The sequence below is a fragment of the Canis aureus genome, chromosome 28 (genome assembly GCF_053574225.1).
Source record: "Canis aureus isolate CA01 chromosome 28, VMU_Caureus_v.1.0, whole genome shotgun sequence".
Lineage (NCBI taxonomy): Eukaryota > Metazoa > Chordata > Mammalia > Carnivora > Canidae > Canis > Canis aureus.
Window position 1 is genome coordinate 9,133,227 of NC_135638.1, and position 20,027 is coordinate 9,153,253.

The 20,027-nt window shown below is 37.2% G+C and overlaps 2 protein-coding genes and 1 long non-coding RNA gene across 6 annotated transcripts in view; 2 read left to right on the forward strand and 1 right to left on the reverse strand.

The window, feature by feature from the left end:
- CNGB3 (cyclic nucleotide gated channel subunit beta 3) overlaps positions 1-1,013 on the forward strand; it is a 245,871-nt gene extending 244,858 nt beyond the window's left edge. Inside the window, exon 21 of the transcript XR_013366986.1 lies at positions 593-1,013. The gene's annotated coding sequence lies outside the window, so the exon portion shown is untranslated. The remainder of the gene's footprint in view (positions 1-592) is intronic.
- Positions 1,014-9,215: 8,202 nt separating this feature from the next.
- The window catches only part of CPNE3 (copine 3), a 55,119-nt gene continuing 44,307 nt past the window's right edge, over positions 9,216-20,027 (reverse strand). For 3 of the 4 annotated variants that reach the window (XM_077876364.1, XM_077876366.1, XM_077876365.1), the window contains one exon: positions 15,361-18,488. In XM_077876364.1, the coding sequence (XP_077732490.1) occupies positions 18,378-18,488 (111 nt within the window). In that variant the 3' untranslated portion in view covers positions 15,361-18,377. Of the gene's footprint in view, positions 9,647-15,360; positions 18,489-20,027 lie in introns of those variants that run through there. The other variant, XM_077876367.1, reaches the window with a different exon arrangement.
- The window catches only part of LOC144300390 (uncharacterized), a 35,099-nt gene continuing 26,609 nt past the window's right edge, over positions 11,538-20,027 (forward strand). The window contains exons 1-2 of the long non-coding RNA XR_013366997.1: positions 11,538-12,332; positions 14,939-15,060. This is a non-coding gene — a long non-coding RNA (uncharacterized LOC144300390). The remainder of the gene's footprint in view (positions 12,333-14,938; positions 15,061-20,027) is intronic.

Sequence of the window (20,027 nt, forward strand, 5' to 3'; positions counted from 1 at the left end):
CAGAAAACTCTTATCCGAAGTTATATACCTGACTGCTTTTCTGCATTGGAATTATTCCAATCCTTCAGGCAAAAGTAGAATGTTTCAGTCTTATTGATAAGATTTCAAACACCAATGTTTCTGACAGTTTTTTTTTTTTTTAATTTTAGAGTACGAAGTTTCTCAACACCCATGTCCTTTTGTTAACAAAAGCAGTGTTTACAGGATCTCATTTAAAACATACACAAAACACTATATATCTTTCAATAGTATATATATGTCTAAGGAACCATGTGAAATGCATTAGAGATACTATTGAGGTGGAGAGAATGAAAGAAGCAATAGGAATATATGATGTGAGAAAAAAATAAAAACCAAAAGCATCAACAAGTAAGGGTAGTGTACAATGACCTGAGGAGCATGATTCACTCAATTCTGTGTTAAGTTTCCGTGTTGGGTCTAGTAACAAACTAGTAGTGGGAACCCCATCAACACCAGGATCTTTCGTTTAGCCTTGGTTACTCCTGAGCCACACAGGTAGCCACTGTAACACAGCCACTACTTCATCTGCTTAACTAGTACCTTTTTTTTTTTTTTTTTTTTTTTATGATAGTCACACAGAGAGAGAGAGAGAAAGGCAGAGACACAGGCAGAGGGAGAAGCAGGCTCCATGCACCAGGAGCCCGACGTGGGATTGGATCCCCGGTCTCCAGGATCGGGCCCTGGGCCAAAGGCAGGTGCCAAACCGCTGCGCCACCCAGGGATCCCATTAACTAGTACCTTGACCTACCAATGAGACTTTTCTTCTGCATGTAAGCAGGTCTCCATTGACCATTGCAGAGACTACTTACAAGAAGAGGGGGAGACACCATAGATGCTCATGCACAGAGAAAAAGTCATGTGGGACACAGTGAGAAGAAAGCCATCTACAAGCCAAGAAGAGAGGCCTCAGGAGAAACCAAACCATCAGGCATCTTGAACTTGGACTTCCACATTCCAGAACTGTGAGAAAATACATTTCTGTTGTTAACTACCCATTCTGTGGTATTCTGTTATGGCAGCCCTACCAGGCTAATATAGTACACATGGTTTCATGAACTGTGGTGGTAAAAACTGCTTGTTTGAGAAGTAGAAAAGGCCAGTGAGGGAACACCTGGCTGGCTCAGTTAGTAGAGCATGTGACTCTCGATATCAGGGTTGTGAGTTCGAGCCCCATGTTGGGTGTAAGGATTACTTAAAAATAAAATCTCACAGGCACCTTGGTTAAGCTTGATGTCTTGATGTCAGGTCATCATGATCTCCAAAGTTGTGAGATCGAGACCTGTATCACACTGGGCATGGAGCCTGTTTCAGATTCTCTCTCTTCCTCTCCCTCTTCCCCTCCCCCCAGCACACATGCTCTATCTCTTTCTCTCTAAAAAATAATAATAATACAATTAAAAATAAAATTTAAAAAAGGGGGACAGTGAAACAGATGAAGAGTACATTGTGGGGATTCAGAAGCCAGTGATAAGGTCAGTGGAGGTGTAAAATAATGGGTACATAAGGGGACAATGAAGAAAAATATTGAGTTCCAGTGTTCAATTTTATCAGCTAATTTTTTAGGTTCATCACAAACAAGGAGTTTCTAGCATCTTAACTATGGAGAAGAACAGTAGTTGAAATCTGGATTTGTAACCACCATAGATGTTGGCCACACTTATCTTGACAAGTCTTAATAATTTCATTTTTCTTCATAAAACTCCCAGGGTATTATTATCTTTTAGTTCCTAACAGATACCAGGCCCAGAAACCACTTTTGATAATATAAATACCATACTTGGTTTAAATATGTGAAATAATGTGAGGGGGAAGGTAGGCATATGGTAAAACATAGATGGGGAGACATTTTTTCCTATGAATTTCAAATTTTTAAGGTGTTTTCCTTTTCCATAATAGTAAAACGAACAGTGCATGTTCAATAAAAAGTAGCTGAGTGAATGAAATCTCCAAATTAAATGTGACACTCCCTCCGTCCAGTACTAGAACAAGATCCAGCCTCCTTGAGTTTACCTTTATCACTCTGCCAGGCCTCAGTGTTACTGCTAAGATTTTTGCTTAAATAATTTGCTTTATAATGCATAAACCTCTTCAGTTCTTTTTTTAAATTAGTTTTTAAAATTTTAATTCCAGCATTGTTAACATACAGTGTTATATTATTTTCAGTTGTACAATATAGTGATTCAACACTTCCATATATTACTCAGTGCTCATCACAACAGGTAATTATTAATTTCCATCACCTACTTCATTCATCTTCCTCCCACCTCCCTTCTGGTAACAAGTTTGTTCTCTATAGTTAAGAATCTGTTTTTTAGGGGGTGCCCCAGGTGGCTCAATTGGTTAAGCATTTGACTTCAGTTTAGGTCATGATCTCAGGCTTCTTGAATTGAGCCCCTGAGTCAGGTTTCCCACTCATTGGGGCATCTGTTTGTCCGTTTCTGCCCCTTCCCCCACCACGTATTCTCTCTCTCTCTCTCTCTTTTTCTATCAAACAAATAAATAAAATCTTAAAAAAAAAAAAACACAAGAATCTGGTTTTTTGGTTTGTCTCTCTTTTTTTCCTTTACTAATTTGTGTTGTTTCTTAAATTCCGCATGAGTAAAATCATATGGTATTTGTCTTTCCCTCATATATTTTGCTTAGCATTATACTTTCGAGCTCCATTCATGTTTTTGCAAATGCAATATTTCATTCTTGTTTATGGCTGAGTAATATTCCACTATATATATATACCACATTTTCTTTACACGTTTATCAGCCAGTGGACACTTGGGCTGCTTCCATAATTTGGCTATTGCAAATAATGCTGCAAAGAAACATGAAAGGTACACATATCACTTCGAATTAGCATATTTTTTCATTTTGGGGGGAAACACCCAGTAGTATGATTGCTGCATCATAAGGTAGTTCTGTTACTTTTTGAGGGGACTCTATACTATTTTTCACAGTGGCTATACCAGATTGCATTCCCACCAATAATGTACAAAGGTTCTTTTTTCCCCACATCTTGGTCAACACTTGTTGTTTCTTGTCAGAATTTTAACTATTCTGACAGGTGTGAGATAATATCTCATTGTAGTTTTAATTTGCATTTCCTTGCAGCCGAGTGATATTGAGCATTTTTTGCATTTCTATTGACTATATGTATGTCTTCCTGGGAGAAATTGTTCATGTCTTCTGCCCATTTTTAACTGGATCATTCATGTTTTGGGTGTTCAATTGTATCAGTTCTTTATATATTTTGGATACTAACCCTTTATCAGGGTTGAAAATACCTTCTCCCATCCACTTGGCAGCCTTTTAGTTTTGTTGACTGTTTCCTTTGTTGTGCAGAAGCTTTTTATTTTGATATAGTCCCAACAATTTATTTTTGCTTTTCTTTCCCTTGCCTCAGGAGACCTACTTAGATAGATGTTGCTATGGCCAATGTCAGAGATATTACTGCCTGTGCTCTCTTCTGGGAGTTTTATGGCTTCAGGTCTCACATTTAGGTGCTTGATCCATTTTGAATTTATTTTTGTGTGTGGTGTAAGAAAGTGATCAAGTTTCATTCTTTTGCACGTAGCTGTCGAGCTTTCCCAACACCATTTGTTGAAAATACTTTTTCCCACTGTATGCTTTTTCTTACTTTGTCAGAGATTAATTGACCATATAAGTGTGACTTTATTTCTCGGCTTTATATTCTGTTCCATTGACATATGTGTCTATTTTTGTGACAGCACCATACCGCTTTGATTACTACAGCTTTGTAATATAACTTGAAGTCTGGAATTGTGGTACCTCCACTTTTGTTTTTCTTTTTCCAGATTGCTTTGGGTCTTTGGGATCTTTTTGGTTCCATACAAATTTTCGGATTGTTTGTTCTAGTTCTGGGGAAAATGCTGTTGATAAAGATTTTATTTATTTATTTATTTATTTATTTATTTATTTATTTATTTATTTATGTATTTATTTATTTATTTATTCATGAGAGACACAGAGACAGGCAGAGACATAGGCAGAGGGAGAAGCAGGTTCTCTGCAAGGAGCCTGATGTGGGACTCGATCCCAGGGTTCTGGGATCATGACCTGAGCCAAAGGCAGATGCTCAACCACTGAGCCACGTAGGTGTCCCTAATATAGACATTTTAACAATATTTGTTCTTCCAATCTAAGAGCATGGAATGTCTTTCCATTTCTTTGTGTCGTCTTCAATTTCTTTTATCCATGTTTTACATTATTCAGAGTACAAGTCATTCATGTCCTTGGTTGTTTATTCCTCGGTATTTTATTACATTTGGTGCAATTGTAAATAGGATTGCTTTCTTAATTTCTCTACCACTTCATTATTACTGTATAGAAATGCAATAGATTTCTGTACATTGATTTTGTATCCTGTAACTTTCCTGAATTCATTTATTAGTTTTAGTAGTTTTTGGAGTTTTTATATAAGGTATCATGTCACCTGCAAATAGTGAAAGTTTTACTTCTTCCTTACCAATTTGGGTGTCTTTTCTTTTTGTTGTTTGACTGCTATAGCTAGGGTTTCAGTGAATGAAAGTGGTGAGCATAGACATCCTTGTCATCTTCCTGATATTAGGGGGAAAGCTCTCAGTTTTTCCCCATTGAGTATGATGTTCAATGTGGGTTTTCATATATGACCCTTATAATGTTGAGGTATGTTCCCTCTAAACCTACTTTTTTGAGGGCTTTTATTATCAATAAATGTACTTTGTTAAATGCCTTTTCTGCATTTATTGAAATGATGATATGGTTTTTATCCTTTCTCTTATTGACGTGATATATCACGATCGATTTGCAAATACTGAAACACCTTTGCCTCCCAGGAATAAAGTTAACCTAATCATGGTTAATAATTTTTTGATGTATTGTTGGATTTGATTTGCTAATATTTTGTTGAAATTTTTGGATCTACTATTATGTTCACGAGAAATATTGGCCTGTAGTTCTCTTTTTTGTGGTGTCTTTATCTGATTTTGGGATCAGGGTAATAATGCTGGCTTCATAGAATAAATTTAGAAGTTTTCCTTCCTCTTCTATTTTTTGGAATAGTTTGAGAAGAATAGATATTAACTCTTCATTAAATGTTTGGTAGAATTTGCCTGTGAAGCCATCTGGTCTTGAACTTCTGTTTGTTGGGAGGTTTGTTTTGTTTTGTTTTGTTTTATTCAATTTCATTGCTGGCAACCACTGTGTTCAAACTCTCTGTTTCTTCCTGCTTCAGTTTTGGTAAACTATATGTTTCTAGGAATTTATCCATTTCTTCTAGGTTGTCCACTTTGTTATATAATTTTTCATATTCTCCAATATTCTCCTATAATCTATCATATTTCTGTGGTTTTGGTTGGTTCTTACTTCTTCTGTTTCATCAGTGATTTTGTTTGAGTGCTCTCTCTTTTTCTCTCTCTCTCTCTGATTTGTTTTGTTTTTTGTTTGTTTGATTTTGAGGAGTCTGGCTAGAGGTTTATCTGTTTTGTTGATGTTTTCAAAGAATCAGTTCCTGGTTACTTTTGTTCTATTGTTTTTTTAAGTTTCTATATAATTTATTTATGCTCTAATTTTCATTATTTCCTTCATTTGGCTGGTTTTGGGTTTTGTTTGTTTGGGTTTTCTTTTTTTTTTTTCTATCTCCTTTAGGTGTAAGGTTAGGTTGTTTTGAGATTTTTCGTGCTTCTTGAAGTAGGCCTGTATTGCTGTCAACTTTTCTCTTAGAACCATTTTTGCTGCATCCCAAAGATTTTTGACTGTTGTGTTCTTATTTTCATTTGTTTCTATGTAATTTTTTATCTCTTCTTTTTTTCTTGATCATTCATTGTTTAGTAGCATATTATTTAACCTTCATGTATTTGTGCTCTTTCTAGATTTTTTTTCCCTTGTGGTTGATTTCTACTTTTGTAGCATTGTGGTTAGAAAAAGTGCATGGTGGGATGCCTGGGAGGCTCAGCAGTTGAGCATCTGCCTTCCTAGGAACTGGGATCAGGTCCCGCATCGGGCCCCCTTATGAGGAGCCTGCTTCTGCCTCTACCTATGTCTCTGCCTCTCTCGCTCTGTGTCTCTCATGAATAAATAAATAAATCTTTTTTTTTTTTAAGTGCATAGTATGACTTAAGTCTTTTTGAATCTATTGAGATTTGTTTTGTGACCTAATATATGATCTATTCTGGATAATTCTGTGTACCTATGAAAAGAATATGTATTCTGAAAAAAAAAAGAATATGTATTCTGCTGGTTTGGGATGAAATGTTCTAAATATATCTGTTAAATCCGTCTGTCCGGTATGTCACTCAAAGCTACAGTTTTCCCTGTTGACTTTCTGTTAGGATTATCTGTCCATTAATGTAAGTAGAGTGTTAAAGTCCCCTACTATTATTGCATTACCGTCAATTAGTACCCTTATATATATATTTTCTAAAGATTCTATTTGTTTGACAGAGAGTATGCACAAGGAGGGTATCTCTGTGGGCTGTTTTTTGTGCTGTCTCTTTAGGGGAGACTTCCTAACACTCTTTGGGCTCTCCCAGAGCCAAGCCCGTTGATTTTTTTTTTTTTTTTAATTCCAGGCTGTAAGTCCCACTGGTTGTAAAAACTCATGAAATTCCACCCCTCTCACTTTCAAAGACAGTATTATGGACTCTTGTCTTCCTTGTGTGGGATCCCTAATGTGATAGTCTTTTTCTCACACTTCTTTGTACCACCAGCTCCTTCCCATGGCCATGATCCCCTTGGTTCCCAAACAATGCCTCAGCCCATTCTACCTTCTTTGATGTGGCCTCTTCTATGTCTTTAGTTGTGGAGTTTGTTCTGCCAGTTTTAGGGTCATTTTGTCAATTATTTATGCTGATGTAAGTGTTATCTAGTTGTGTCTGTGGGATAGGCAAGCTTAGGGTCCTCCTACTCCGCCATCTTCCCAGACTCCTAGAACTTCAGGTCTTATTCGTCTATATTCTTTTCACTCATCTCAGTTGAGGATTTATAAATTCCCAGGAAGTGCTCATTCAGATTTTCTTTTTCTCAGCCAGATCCCTTCAAAATGGCAGGGTTTATCCTCTAATATCCTATACTCGATTTCAAGTCACACTAAGTCTCACTACTATTGACAAAACTCTATTGGTACAGAACACCCACTTAACCTCATCCCTGATCTCTCCAAGGGCATACTGTTTCCTGTGTGCTATCTGTATTTGTAATGCAGCCCAGTTTCCACTTGTCATGATGTGGGTTAGCATTGAAATCCTTCCCTCCCGGACCTCTCTCCCCCACCCGTCTCTTTACCTAAACAGTGTGCTTTCCAGCAAATGTAAACTAAATTTAGCATTAACTTAAACAAAACAGTTGCCCCACTACTATTTTCTGAACACATACTAAGGCATTTGAATATGCCTAATAAAAATTCCAATTTTGAATTTTATGTGCCCTACCACATGGTGACCTTAAAATGAACAAGTAAAAAACAACTATTTTAGAACAAGATATTTTTCTTTATAATAGGTGAGTGGACAAGAAACAATTATCGTACACATAAATACCTGCCCCCAACTCCAAAATTAAATTGAGATGAAATTTCTCCCATGCTAAGGTATTAAATAGGCTCAAAATAATAATAATAGCTAACACATAGCATTAACTATGTGCCAACTATTGTTCTAAGTCTGGTACCACTACCAAATCATTTAATCTTCTTAACAATCTTACAAAGCCATTATTTTTTTTATCATTTTCATCATTTTCCAGACGAGGAAAATGAGACTTAGTAATCATTAACTTGCTCTGGGTCACCAAGAGTGCAAAGATTTCCAAAGTCAGGTTATTAGAAAGGACTCCTCATATTCCACAGAGCCTATTCATACTCCCATACTAATATTTATACTCACACTCATACTTTTTTTTTTAAAGACAAATGGACACAATACAGCAAGAGAAAGAGCCCAGGCAAGCGCTGAGAGGTCTGAATGGCATCCCATGAACAAGGTCCCAGCATCCTTAGTTACATAAGGATCTGACCACATTCTGTTTCAGGATTTTCTTAAAGACAAATGGACACAATACAGCAAGAGAAAGAGCCCAGGCAAGCGCTGAGAGGTCTGAATGGCATCCCATCCCATGAGCATCCTTAGTTACATAAGGATCTGACCACATTCTGTTTAAGGATTGAACCATCAATATCTATGCAAGGAATCTAGGTTACAAGAGAGCTCAAAACTATATTTCCCAGTGGAGGTCATAAGCCCCTCTAGCCACATAATGAAGGCAGGCTGACTAATAAATTAGGCCACTAGAAAACCTTAAGCTGGGATCCCTGGGTGGCGCAGCGGTTTGGCGCCTGCCTTTGGCCCAGGGCGCGATCCTGGAGACCCGGGATCGAATCCCACGTCGGGCTCCCAGTGCATGGAGCCTGCTTCTCCCTCTGCCTATGTCTCTGCCTCTCTCTCTCTCTCTGTGACTATCATAAATAAATAAAAATTAAAAAAATAAAATCTTTAAAAAAGAAAACCTTAAGCAAAGACCAACTCCAGGGGTCACCAGAGGAGTTTAGCATTTGAAATACCACATCATAAATCCCACCACCTTTATCTTTTTTTTTTTAAGATTTGTTTATTCATGAGAGACACAGAGAGACAGAGAGAGAGAGGCAGAGACACAGGCAGAGGGAGAAGCAGGCTCCATGCAGGGTGCCCGATGTAGGACTCGATCCCAGGTCTCCAGGATCACGCCCTGAGCCAAATGCAGGCGCTAAACCACTGAGCCACGCAGGTGTCCCACCACCCTTATCTTAACCCAAATTCAAAACCGACACATCCAGGGATTCCCAGAGATAAAGATTGAATTTTTCCCTACCACTTTTTCTTTTTTTCCTCTACCACTACTAACCCCCATATCTCTCTTCTCTGGATCCCTGATAGAGCCATGTTCATTAGTCATTTGACTAGTCAACAAATAATCTGTTGACTAACTGGCTAATTGATGGTGCATAGATATATGAAAATTCTTCCTCAACTCCCACCCAGGTCTGACCTCAGTAATCGATTGTCAAAGATATGGTCCAAAATGGGCTGGTTAAAAGGGACATATCCCTAAAAGATCCCCAGAAAAGGAAAAAGAAAGCAAGGAGTCACTCAGCAGAAGCTCTACACTTTATAAACATTACGTGGTTAAAGTAGTAAAGCAACATCTTTTTACAAATGAACTTTTTTCTGTGGGCCCACGTGTTTATTCAACAAGCAGTTTCCTGACTCTCTGAAGCCATCTTCAAGTATGATTTGCTCAAAATTGATTATTTGCTTCAAGTATTATTTGTTCTTATATTACTTTAATTTGTAGCCCTCAAAATTCTGCACAGCCTATAAGGTGTCCACTAGTCCTAAAAAATGCCCAGCTCTGCTTTATATTATTAGGCTGTATCAATGTGTTTCTGCTAACTAAAACTATGTGACTTAAAATAATAATCAAGATTCTGTAGGTTGCCAGTTTGGGCTGGGTTCAACAGGTGGTTTTTCAGGTCTTTAGTCCATGCTCTGTAGTCAGCTGCTGAATTGGCTAGGGGCTGCTCGTCTAGAAGTCTCAGATGGGTTGACTGTGTCATTCAGGTAGTCTCCTATCTTCTGAAAGGCTAGCTGCGGTTCGGAGGCTGCCCAGGGTTTCAAGAGAGAGAAGATCAAAGTAAGCACATTTTTTGAGGTCTAGGCTTAGAATTGGCACATCTGCCATATTCTATTAGCTAAGTCACAAGACCAGATGCAAGGGCCAGAGTAATAAAAACCACCTCTTGGGAGGACTGCAAAGTCACATTGCCGAAGCGGTGGGGACAGAAAGTGGAGGGATTGTGGCCATTTTTACCATCACCCGGACAGGATATCACCAGGTAAAATACAGAAATTCCAGGTAATGAGTAATGTTTTATTTATAGGTATGAGCCATGTCATATTTAGGACCTATCTATACTAAAAAAATATTTATTATTTATCTGCAATTCAAATTCAATTTGATGCCTGTATTTTTGTTTGCTAAATCTGGCAATCCTACACATAGAACCACGTCAAAGATAAATAAAACCTTTCTTTACCCAAAAAGAGAGAACTTCGAGATGCCTGGCTGGCTCAGACAATAGAGCATGTGACTTTTAATCTCAGGGTCGTGAGTTTAAGTTTTATGTTGGGTGTAGAGCCTACTTGAAAAAGAGAGAGAGAGAACTTAGAATTTGAAATTACTATTAAAGTGTACAACTATGAGCAGCCCAGGTGGCTTAGCCGTTTAGCGCCGCTTTCAGCCCAGGGCCTGATCCTGAAGACCTCGGATCGGGTCCCACGTCAGGCTCCCTGCATGGAGTCTGCTTCCCCCTCTGCCTGTGTCTCTGCCTCTGTGTGTGTGTCTCTCATTAATAAATAAATAAAATCTTTTTTAAAATAAAAATAAAAAAATAAAGTTTACAACTATATCAAATGTATTATAATGAGCCATAAATTCTACATATACCCACATAAAAAGAATAATTTGGCACCCTCTCCATATTCTAGGAACCATCTTTTGTGAAACACTACTAATAAAGAACCCTAAAAAAATATATAACAAACTGTTTCATTTCAGTTATGCATTAGATGATAAACTGCTACATAGAATACCAACAAGAGAAGAGTCTGTACTTTCTGTAATTTGGGCTGTTCCATATTTATAATAATTATTTTCCTGTCCAAAGAGGAATTTTTTAAAATCTTTGGATGATATTAATCATTATGCTGTTCTGGAATTTATTATATCTAATCAAATTAAAGATACCTGAAATTCATGCTTTAAGTACCTTACCCATACACTGTAGTAAAATTTGATGTTTTCCTCCATGAGTTTTTATGACTGGCTATATTTTTCCTACTATAACTTTTGTGACTAGAAATGACAGTGCAAAGGTCAAATAAATGTGCATCGTTAAGCAATACAACCTGACATTTCTAGACAATAACTGCTCAGATGAGGAAAGGGAACCCTACCTGAAAGGTCACAGCCCCTCTTAGTGTCCCTTTGTAGCCCTAGTCATCTCTGCCTACTGCACACAATGACTGATACAAATTTACGAGGACTCGATCTGCTGGAAACTCTAAGCAATATGAAATTTAATGCACAGTGCATGCTAAGGGTTATTAACCAGGCTTGTGATGCAGTTTCTTGCATCCAGCTTTAAATAAATCAAGCTCTGTTGTTTATGCTAGAATCTTATTAGACTTGAAAGGGAATTTAGAGATTACTACTCCAAGCCCCATTAATACAAAACACAAAACAAAATCCTGTGCCCAGGATCACACCACAGTGTGACAGAACCCAAGGACAAAGACACCACATTGTTTTTCAAACATGAAGATCATGGACTAATTTGATAAAAGTAGCATCCACCTGAAGAAGGAGTTTTACAAATAAATATATTTCTCAAAATTTCATGGGGCAAAATGACAGTAAAATCTGCCAGTTAAGGGACATATTTATATTCCAAATTTGAAAAGAAAGTTCAAATTTAGCTGACACTTCGGAAAGGGACTAACCACAGATTTCACTAATAAAGGAATGTGAGAAATTAACAGAGTTGGAATTTTGACATCCATTTGTAAGAGTAGAGAGTTGGCTGTGAAATACAAGTGTTATTACAAACGCATAGTCCTCTCCCTGTGCCAACAATGTCCGCAGTCCACACTGTTTTCTGACTTCAAGCCATAGACAATGTCAATTTCTTGATCTGCAGTTTCTTTTTTTTTCTTTTTGCTGCTTTCTCTACATTAGAAAACCCTAAGTAACCTTCAAATCTCAATGAAATTCTAAACCACCTATTAAGCTTTCCAATATCTCCCCAGTGTTCTGACTGCCTCCCACAATGAGATGAAAATCTCCCCACTCAGGGATCCTGGATGGCTCAGTCGTTTGGGTGTCTGACTTCTTGACTTCAGCTCAGGTCATGTTATCAGGGTCTTGAGATGGAGTCCAGCATTGTACTCCCTGCTCAGAGGGGAGCCTGCTTCTCTTTTTCCAATTCCCCTTGGTTGTGCTCTAATAAATATATCAAATCTTAAAAAAAAAAAAGAAAAAAGAAGAAGAAAAAGAAAAAGAAAACCTCCCCACTCTAAACTTCAACATTTTCTCATATGAACTAATTTCTATCATCACGTATGCTCTAACACATACCTTATTCATTCGGGGTTTTTTCTATGTCGATTAGGGAGCACCTACAAGATGCCAAGTTTTCCTCCAGGCTCAGGATGCAGCAATGAACAAAAAACAAAAACCCCGACTTCCTGGAACTGACATGATAGTGGGCAAAGAGGACAAGAAACACGGTACCTAAAACTTAAGCAGGAAAGAGGAATAGCTGGTATTGGGGAAAGAGGTACAATTTTAAACAAAGTGATCAGCAAACATCTGACTTGGGTGATGCTTGAATGAAGACTTGAAGAAGGTGAGGGAGCAAAGCTTACAAGTGACTAGGGAGAGTTCTTCAGGAAGGGGCAAGAGCAAGTGCAGAAGACCTGAGCCAGGGGTATGCCAGGCATATTCATGTAAGAGCAAGAAAACCTGTATGGTTGGAACAGAGTGGCCAAGGCAGACAGCAGTAGAAAAGAAGTCTAGAAAAGGAGCAGGAGCTTTTGAAAATTCGTAGGATTAGTAACTTGAAGGTAAATGATGGAGAATGATTTGTTGAAGTGGTGGTACTATAGGAAGTGAGCTGTAATGTGGGTTGTTATTAGAAAACGGGATACTTGAGATTAGGAAAGGGTTTGTTATGGGTTATAAGGTCTAAGGTATGCCTTTAAGAGTGAGGGCTGAGGTAAAGTGAAGAATAAGAATATTACAGAGGGAAAGTGATCTAATCTAATGATGAGAGATTCAAAGCTGGAGGTTTTGTTTTTTTTTTTTTTAAGCTAGAGGTTTTTAGGAGGAGGGAAAGGTTATCTAAGGCAGAAGGGAAGACCAAGGAGGATACTTAACCCTGCCTCCAAGCCCCATGGTAGACCAATAAGAGAAAATAACTACTTGAGAGGACTGCAAAGGAAGGAAGGTCCTTAGAAAGAGCTTTTTAATTAGAATAAAAATGCACTGATAAAACAGTATGCTAATGAATGACCCGGTTCCCTAAGGGCACAGTGGCAGGGTTTGGGCAGTTGCAGAGAAGTGGGGTGTGGTTAGGATATGGATTGTACAGAGGAGCCCGAGATGGGTTAGAGTGAGGAAGTTCATGATCTGAGCTTCTTGTAAGGACTGGCAGGTCCTGGTGGTCCTAGGACAGCAGTGGGGAGAAAGGAGTGCTGTGGAAGGAGGAGAAGGAGGAGCATCTTGCCAGAGATGTTCAGGATCCCCCTCTGTACTCTTGGCTACAGGTGTCTGAGGCATAAGGGACAGTCTTACTTTAAGAACAAAGGGCCACTTTACCTTGCTTATTCTTTTTTTTTTTTTTTTTTTTTTTTAGCATTATATACTCTCCTTTCCCATATTAGATCATAAGCTCTTTGAAGTTAAGAAATTTTACTCAATTTGATGTTGCCTGTCGATTGCCATAACTAAGCTACTCAATAAAATATGTTCAAAAACAAGTGAGTACCTCTTACTGGATGGAAGGAGTGGTTGAAAGAGACAAATTATTTCCTACTCAGTTTTCTAAGAACTCTCTAGAGCTCCCCAATTCCTGATACTCTTCCAAGTCCAGTCTTAGAAATCCAAGTACTGTTGCAAAACCTGGTGTGCTGTGTCTGCTTGTGAAAAGGCCAAAGACAGATGCTAAACCACTGAGCCACCCGGGCGTCCCAATGTTGAGTTTTAAATTTACATTTCTATACAAGGAGTTCTTTATAGGGGCACCTGGGTGGCTCAGTGGCTGAAAGCCTGCTTTTGGCTCACCTTCCCATCCCAGGGTCCTCCCCCGCAGGGAGCCTGCTTCTCCCTCTGCCTCTCTATTCTGTGCTTCTCATGAATAAATAAATAAAATCTTTTAAAAAAAAAAAGAAAAGAAAAGGCCAAAGATATCATGGCCTCCCTTTCTCTGCTGTAAGAAGTAAAAATTCTTATGATGATATTTGTCTCATTGATCACTTCTTTGAGAGGAGATAATAGCCAAGCCAGAGTAAAATTCTCCAAGGATACTACATACAACCTGCTGTGAGTTTTCTGGGGTATGTGGCCAACACTCACATGGCCATGCTTTGTGACAAATGACACCGGTCATGGTCTTGCTTCAAGCTAGGGTTTAGCAATCCTGGGGATCAACATCACCACAAGGTACAAGCCAGACTCTAAACCTGATTGATAAGATACGGGCTTCACAGATGATTTGATGTGGAGTCAGGGTTGTGGCAGGAAAAGCACAGGATTCAGAAACTGACCCAGAATCAGACATTTAGCAATATGTGACCAAACAGCTGAGTCTCTACCATAAGGTGACCACCACTGACTCCCTCATCAGGGCCTCACCAAGGCAAAGCCACTGGCCAGGCCCAAGTTTGACAACAGACATCCATCTGTCTGATCTAAAATACAAGGCCCTCCAGTTTTTCAAGAACATAAATCTGATCACATCATTCTTTTGCTTACATTGATTCAGTGGCATTCCATTACCTTTAGCCTCAGCCTGAACTCCTTTGTATGCCCCAGAGGTCCTGCAGGATGTAAACTCAACCAATCACTTCTCTTCGTCTTTATGCTCTTCTCCTACCACTTTCCCTCCACAATTTATATTCCAGCATACTTTAAGTTCTTTCCATTCCTAAAATATTCAAGTCTATACTTGCTGTTGACCTAACACTTTCATAAATGCTTTTAACTCTCTTCACCCAGCTAACTTTAAGGTCTTAGCTTAAATGGCACATCTTCAGGCAAGTGCTTTTTGCCAGCTACATGGGTTATGTCTCTCTAATTACTCATTTAATGTTTTCTCTCCACCCTCTCCCCTCAGTCCATTATGTCTATGAAGACATCAGCTTTGGGCATCTAGGTTACCACGGTATTCCCAAGGCCTTGACCAATGACTGCAACATAACAGAAGCAATTTTAAGAACAAACAAACACACAAATAAGGTGGGTATACTGTCCTGCTTAACACAACTAATTAAGTGTGAGTGCCTTATTTTTCAGGCCATCCAGCTAGCTATAAACTGAGAACCTTCCCCTTACTGCACCTAGAAATATTTCTTGAATGCATTCAATATGTTTTAAATGAGTAAATCCCACAAAATAATTTTAAAAACCCAAACTGTTCAATTCAGTAAAATATGAACCCAGGCACCCTAAAATACTATATTCACTTTATTTCTATTTTTTTTTCTACTGGTTTTGATAACATTTAGAGAAAGGATAAATAAAAACAAGGCACTATCGTTTCACATTAAGAAATAACTTTATCCGCCAGGAATTCAAATGGAAGATATATTTAACATGAATTCATATATTAGTAACTTATACACTTATTATCAAGTATGACATTATTAAAGCACAAAACAGTCTCTTGCAATTTCAGTCAAACTTCTGGCCTCCCTTATATGCCACTCCCATGACTACCAACCGCACACAAATGAAAGCAGGAAAAATTTATTGAAGATGGTTTCCCAGGAAAGTTATAAAATGAAAAAGGCAAAATATATGAAATAAAGCATAAACAACAATGGGGCCCAGAATTTACTCTGGAAAGGCTGCCTAAGGCACTATCAAAAAAACAATTGTAGTTGTAAATCCCTGATCTGACTTTGAAAACTTATGATCTTAAAAATTTCATTTCAAAGCACAAGGTGACATGGCCAAGCTAATTGGTTTATTATTTTCTCAGTAAAGGCATATGTGAGAAATATTATGTCTGTCCAGGACACTGTCACCCCAATATGTGTTTGTAATACAGCTGATTATATAAGGTGTGAAAGTCATCTTGTTTTGTTTTTTTAATGCATTTTAAGAACTAATGACACTTGAATGAATGGTGGCACAATAGGGAAAAACATAAAACAATATTTTTTTTTACATAAAACAATATTAAATCATTATGTGATAAAGTGAAATGGTAAGATTTTAAGAATTTTACAAAATGATAATTTAGAAATTGTAAATGTTTTTATTCAAAACTGCAAAAAAGGCATCAATTGTCCTCATTTACTGGAATCACAATTCTTATGAATAATAGCATCTACTGATGACCCTGATCAAGAATGAATTTTTTAAAATTAATTTAAAAATTGGAATGTTTCTGGTTAAAACCAGAATACAAAATTATGAAGACCAAAATAATTTGACAATGGAAACAGAAGTACTGTTACTTGGCTAATGAAAACAATGAAGCTCCTGCCCAATGGTTTCCAAGTGCCCAATACAGGTGACTCAGTGCTGCCAGGAGCTGGTTAAGGAGAGTGAGGAGGCCCAGTGAGTAGGGCTCTGGACCCTGCTCTGGACCTAGAGAAGCTCTACTTCTGTTATACCATACATTGAGAATGTGTGTATATCATTTTTTTTAAGGCTTCAATGTGTTAAAAAAAAATCCTGAAAACCACAGCTATATATATATACCTATATATATATATATATATGCTGTTTCCAAGCATACAAAGAGAATTGAAATCAGGACATCTGAGACAACAAAGGTCCAAACTACTGAAAGAATGATCAGTTTTCTTCTCACTTAACTAATGTTAAAATGACTTGTCAACTGAGATATGCCATAGAATAACAGACTCCTAGTTAGGTACCTTCAGGTTAATAGCACATATACAGAGGTTAGCTAGCTAGGTTGGAAAGTGGAAACTGCTCACACGAACGAAGCTAGAACAGCAAGCAGGTCTTCTCTTAGCCTGACCATGGCAAGTTCTCAAGAAGCCAAAGTTCTTCATGGCTGAGAGCTCATCTCCTTTAGACATTTCAGAGAACAAGCAATATGAGCTGTGATACAAGTTTTCAGTAAGACTGAAAGGCATGTCAGCAAGGCACTGATGCATCCACTTAAGGCTATATATGATAAACACACAATTTTTAACGTTAAGTTGTTAGAGATGATTGGCCAACATATGAATATGCGTCATACTTGGCACACAGGTCCTTCGATAAAATGTTACTGAATCTATTCTGAAAACATCATGTTTGATAAGTAATATATTCTAAGGGTAAAAAATCAGGAAAAAAAAACTCTAAAAAAAAAAGTGTGTAAAGTCCACTCTATCTTAATACATGAGGAAGAGATTTTTTTTAAGTTATGACAGGTTTTATGCTTAATACATACATTTTGGGCTTAGGAAATAATATATAATTAAAACGCAAAATTTGATTTTGATTACTACATAACCACTATCATAAGTTTAAAAATCAGACTAAAAATGTTACTTAAAAAAAGGAAGAAAATGTCTAAATGAATGTGCACCAATGTACAAATCAATGTGTAAGAGCTTAGTAAGGAAAATATAAAAATTAGGTTTTTCTTAAATAAGTATTTCATTAGTTAAAAGGAAATGGATTCTGAATTTCCCTTTATATATTTGGTCCTCATAGCTTTCCTGGACAAAGCAGTCCTAACCATTTTAGCAAACTCCAATTAAAATACCCTAATAATGTCGAATCTAGGACAGCCCATCATCTATGCAGATACAGAATCCTGAATGTCACATACAGTAAATGAAAAGGTCAAATCTGACCATGTTTACAGTATTCCAAAATGAAAATAAAAGATCCAGAAAGGCAAATAAAAATGGCTTACTTATATGAGGTTCCTTTTACTTGTTGATTGTACATTTTAAGAATTGGATATGTGCCTTCCCTTCTCATTCAGTATTTTTTAAGAAGTCCTAAGTGAATGCATACTATTTTGTAAACTACAATATCTAAAGTGCAGCAAAATTCAGGCAAAAGGGAACAGTTTCATCCCATGGAAAGGCACTGAATACAGGTATAGGAACAAATTCAATATCATCTAATTTAAGAAGTTCTTGTCATCAAGTATGATTATGTTGGCTTGTAAAACATATATTGCCTAGAACAAAGTACAGCAACCTATAAATCACATGCCAGCAATTTTTCATTCTATTGAAAAACATTCAAAAACAGTATTTTCACCATATTAAACAACCACAACTACCAAATCAACTTTTCTCACACAAGTTTCTGATCTCCAGAGTGTCACTGCAAGTCACTAAAATCACTGCATTGATTGAGCAAAGATTAACTTAGCACTTTCCTCAAAAGAAAAAAAAAAAAAAAGGAATAAAAATGTTTTAAATAGATATAACCCATAGAGAACTAGGTTTACATAAAAAATGCTGGGAATGAAAAGAAAAGCATGTAAAATAACAGATTCATGATTCAGGGTGGGAGAGGAATCCACTGCTCCATACAAAAGAATTCTGCTCAGGCAGCCATAGCTCCTTTCATTTCTTAGCTGGGTTCTTGGGAGGAAGGAGTTTATATGTGTTGAAGTAGCCCACCACCTGCTGGGGGATCTCTGCCAAGACACACTGAGCAAGTGCTTCTTTTGGAGCCTTATGAAAAACAAAATCAAAATGACTTTATTAGTAACCAAATTTTTACTGGCATTTTGATACCAGACTAAGAATACCTCACCAGTCAGTAAAAAGCAGTAATTCCCAATTCCTAGGCTTGTATCTTGTCTTAAGAACAGTCTATGAAACACAGAATAAGCTAAGTAACTAATGTTCCTTATGAGTGTTTTATTACTCCCACTTATATTTATCAAGTCCTTTTTGGTGCCAGCATTTTGGCATTTGATAATTACTTTTTTCTAGTTTTTGAATTTTTTAAATCTTTTATTTAAATTCAATTTGCCAACATACAGTATAACATCAAGTGCTCATCTCATCATGTGCCCTCCTTAATGCTTGTCATCTATTTACCCTATCCCCCACCTACCTCCCCTTCTGCAACCTTTTGTTTCAAGAGTTAGGAGTTTCCCATGGTTTGTCTTCCTCTCTAATATTCTTTTTTTTATTTAACTTTTGAATGTAGGTCTTTCATTCACTTGGTATTAATTTTTTTAACTTTTTATTTTGAGATAATTACAGATTCATAGGAAATTGCAAAAATAATAGAGTATTCACACAGTTTCTTCCAAAGGTAATATATAACTATAGTATAATATCAAAACCAAAAAACTGACAATGGGACAGTTCACAGACCTTATTCAGATTTTACCAGTTTTACTTTACATGCACTCACTTGCATGTGTCTATGTATTATTTTATGTAATTTTATCATCTGGGTAGATCTGTATAACCATTACCACAACCAAGATACAGAACTGTTTCATCATCACAAGGATTCCTAACATTAACACTTTTAATCACCTCCCCTCATGTTCATACATTGGCTGGTGGGAATGTAAGAAAGCATAACCATAATGGAAATGTTCAATAGTTTCTTTAATAACTAAACATGCAATAATCTTATGTCCCAGCAACTGCACTTCTGGGTATTTATCCTAGAGAAATAAAAATCTATCCTTACACAAAAACCTGTACATGAATGTTTATAGCAGCTTTGCATATAACAGACAAAAACTGGAAACAATTAAAAGATGTCCTTCAATGGATGAATGGTTAACATCTACACCATGGATTATTCCCCAGGAATAAGAAGAAACACAGGCAACAATCCTGCAGAAAATTATGCTGAGTGGGGAAAAAAAAAAAGCCAATCCTAACATTTCTATAGCATTCTTAAAATGACAAAATTATAGAAATGAAGAACAGATTAGCGGTTGCCAGGGGTTTAAGGGGGGTGGAAGTGGAAGGGAAGTGGGTGTGGCTATAAAAGCACAACACAAGGAGTCCTGAGATGATGATCTTGATTGTATCAATGTCTATATCCTGGTAATGGTTTTGTGCTATAGTTTTACAAGATGTTACCAGTGGAGCAAACTGGGTGAGACAAAGTCCTGAGAGATTTTCATCAAATCAACTTCCAGTTGGGCAAATTCATCATATACCTATATAGAGTTTTTCTGTTGTTACAGACATAGGTAAAGATAAAAGGTATTTTAAAACATTCATAGCAACACCATT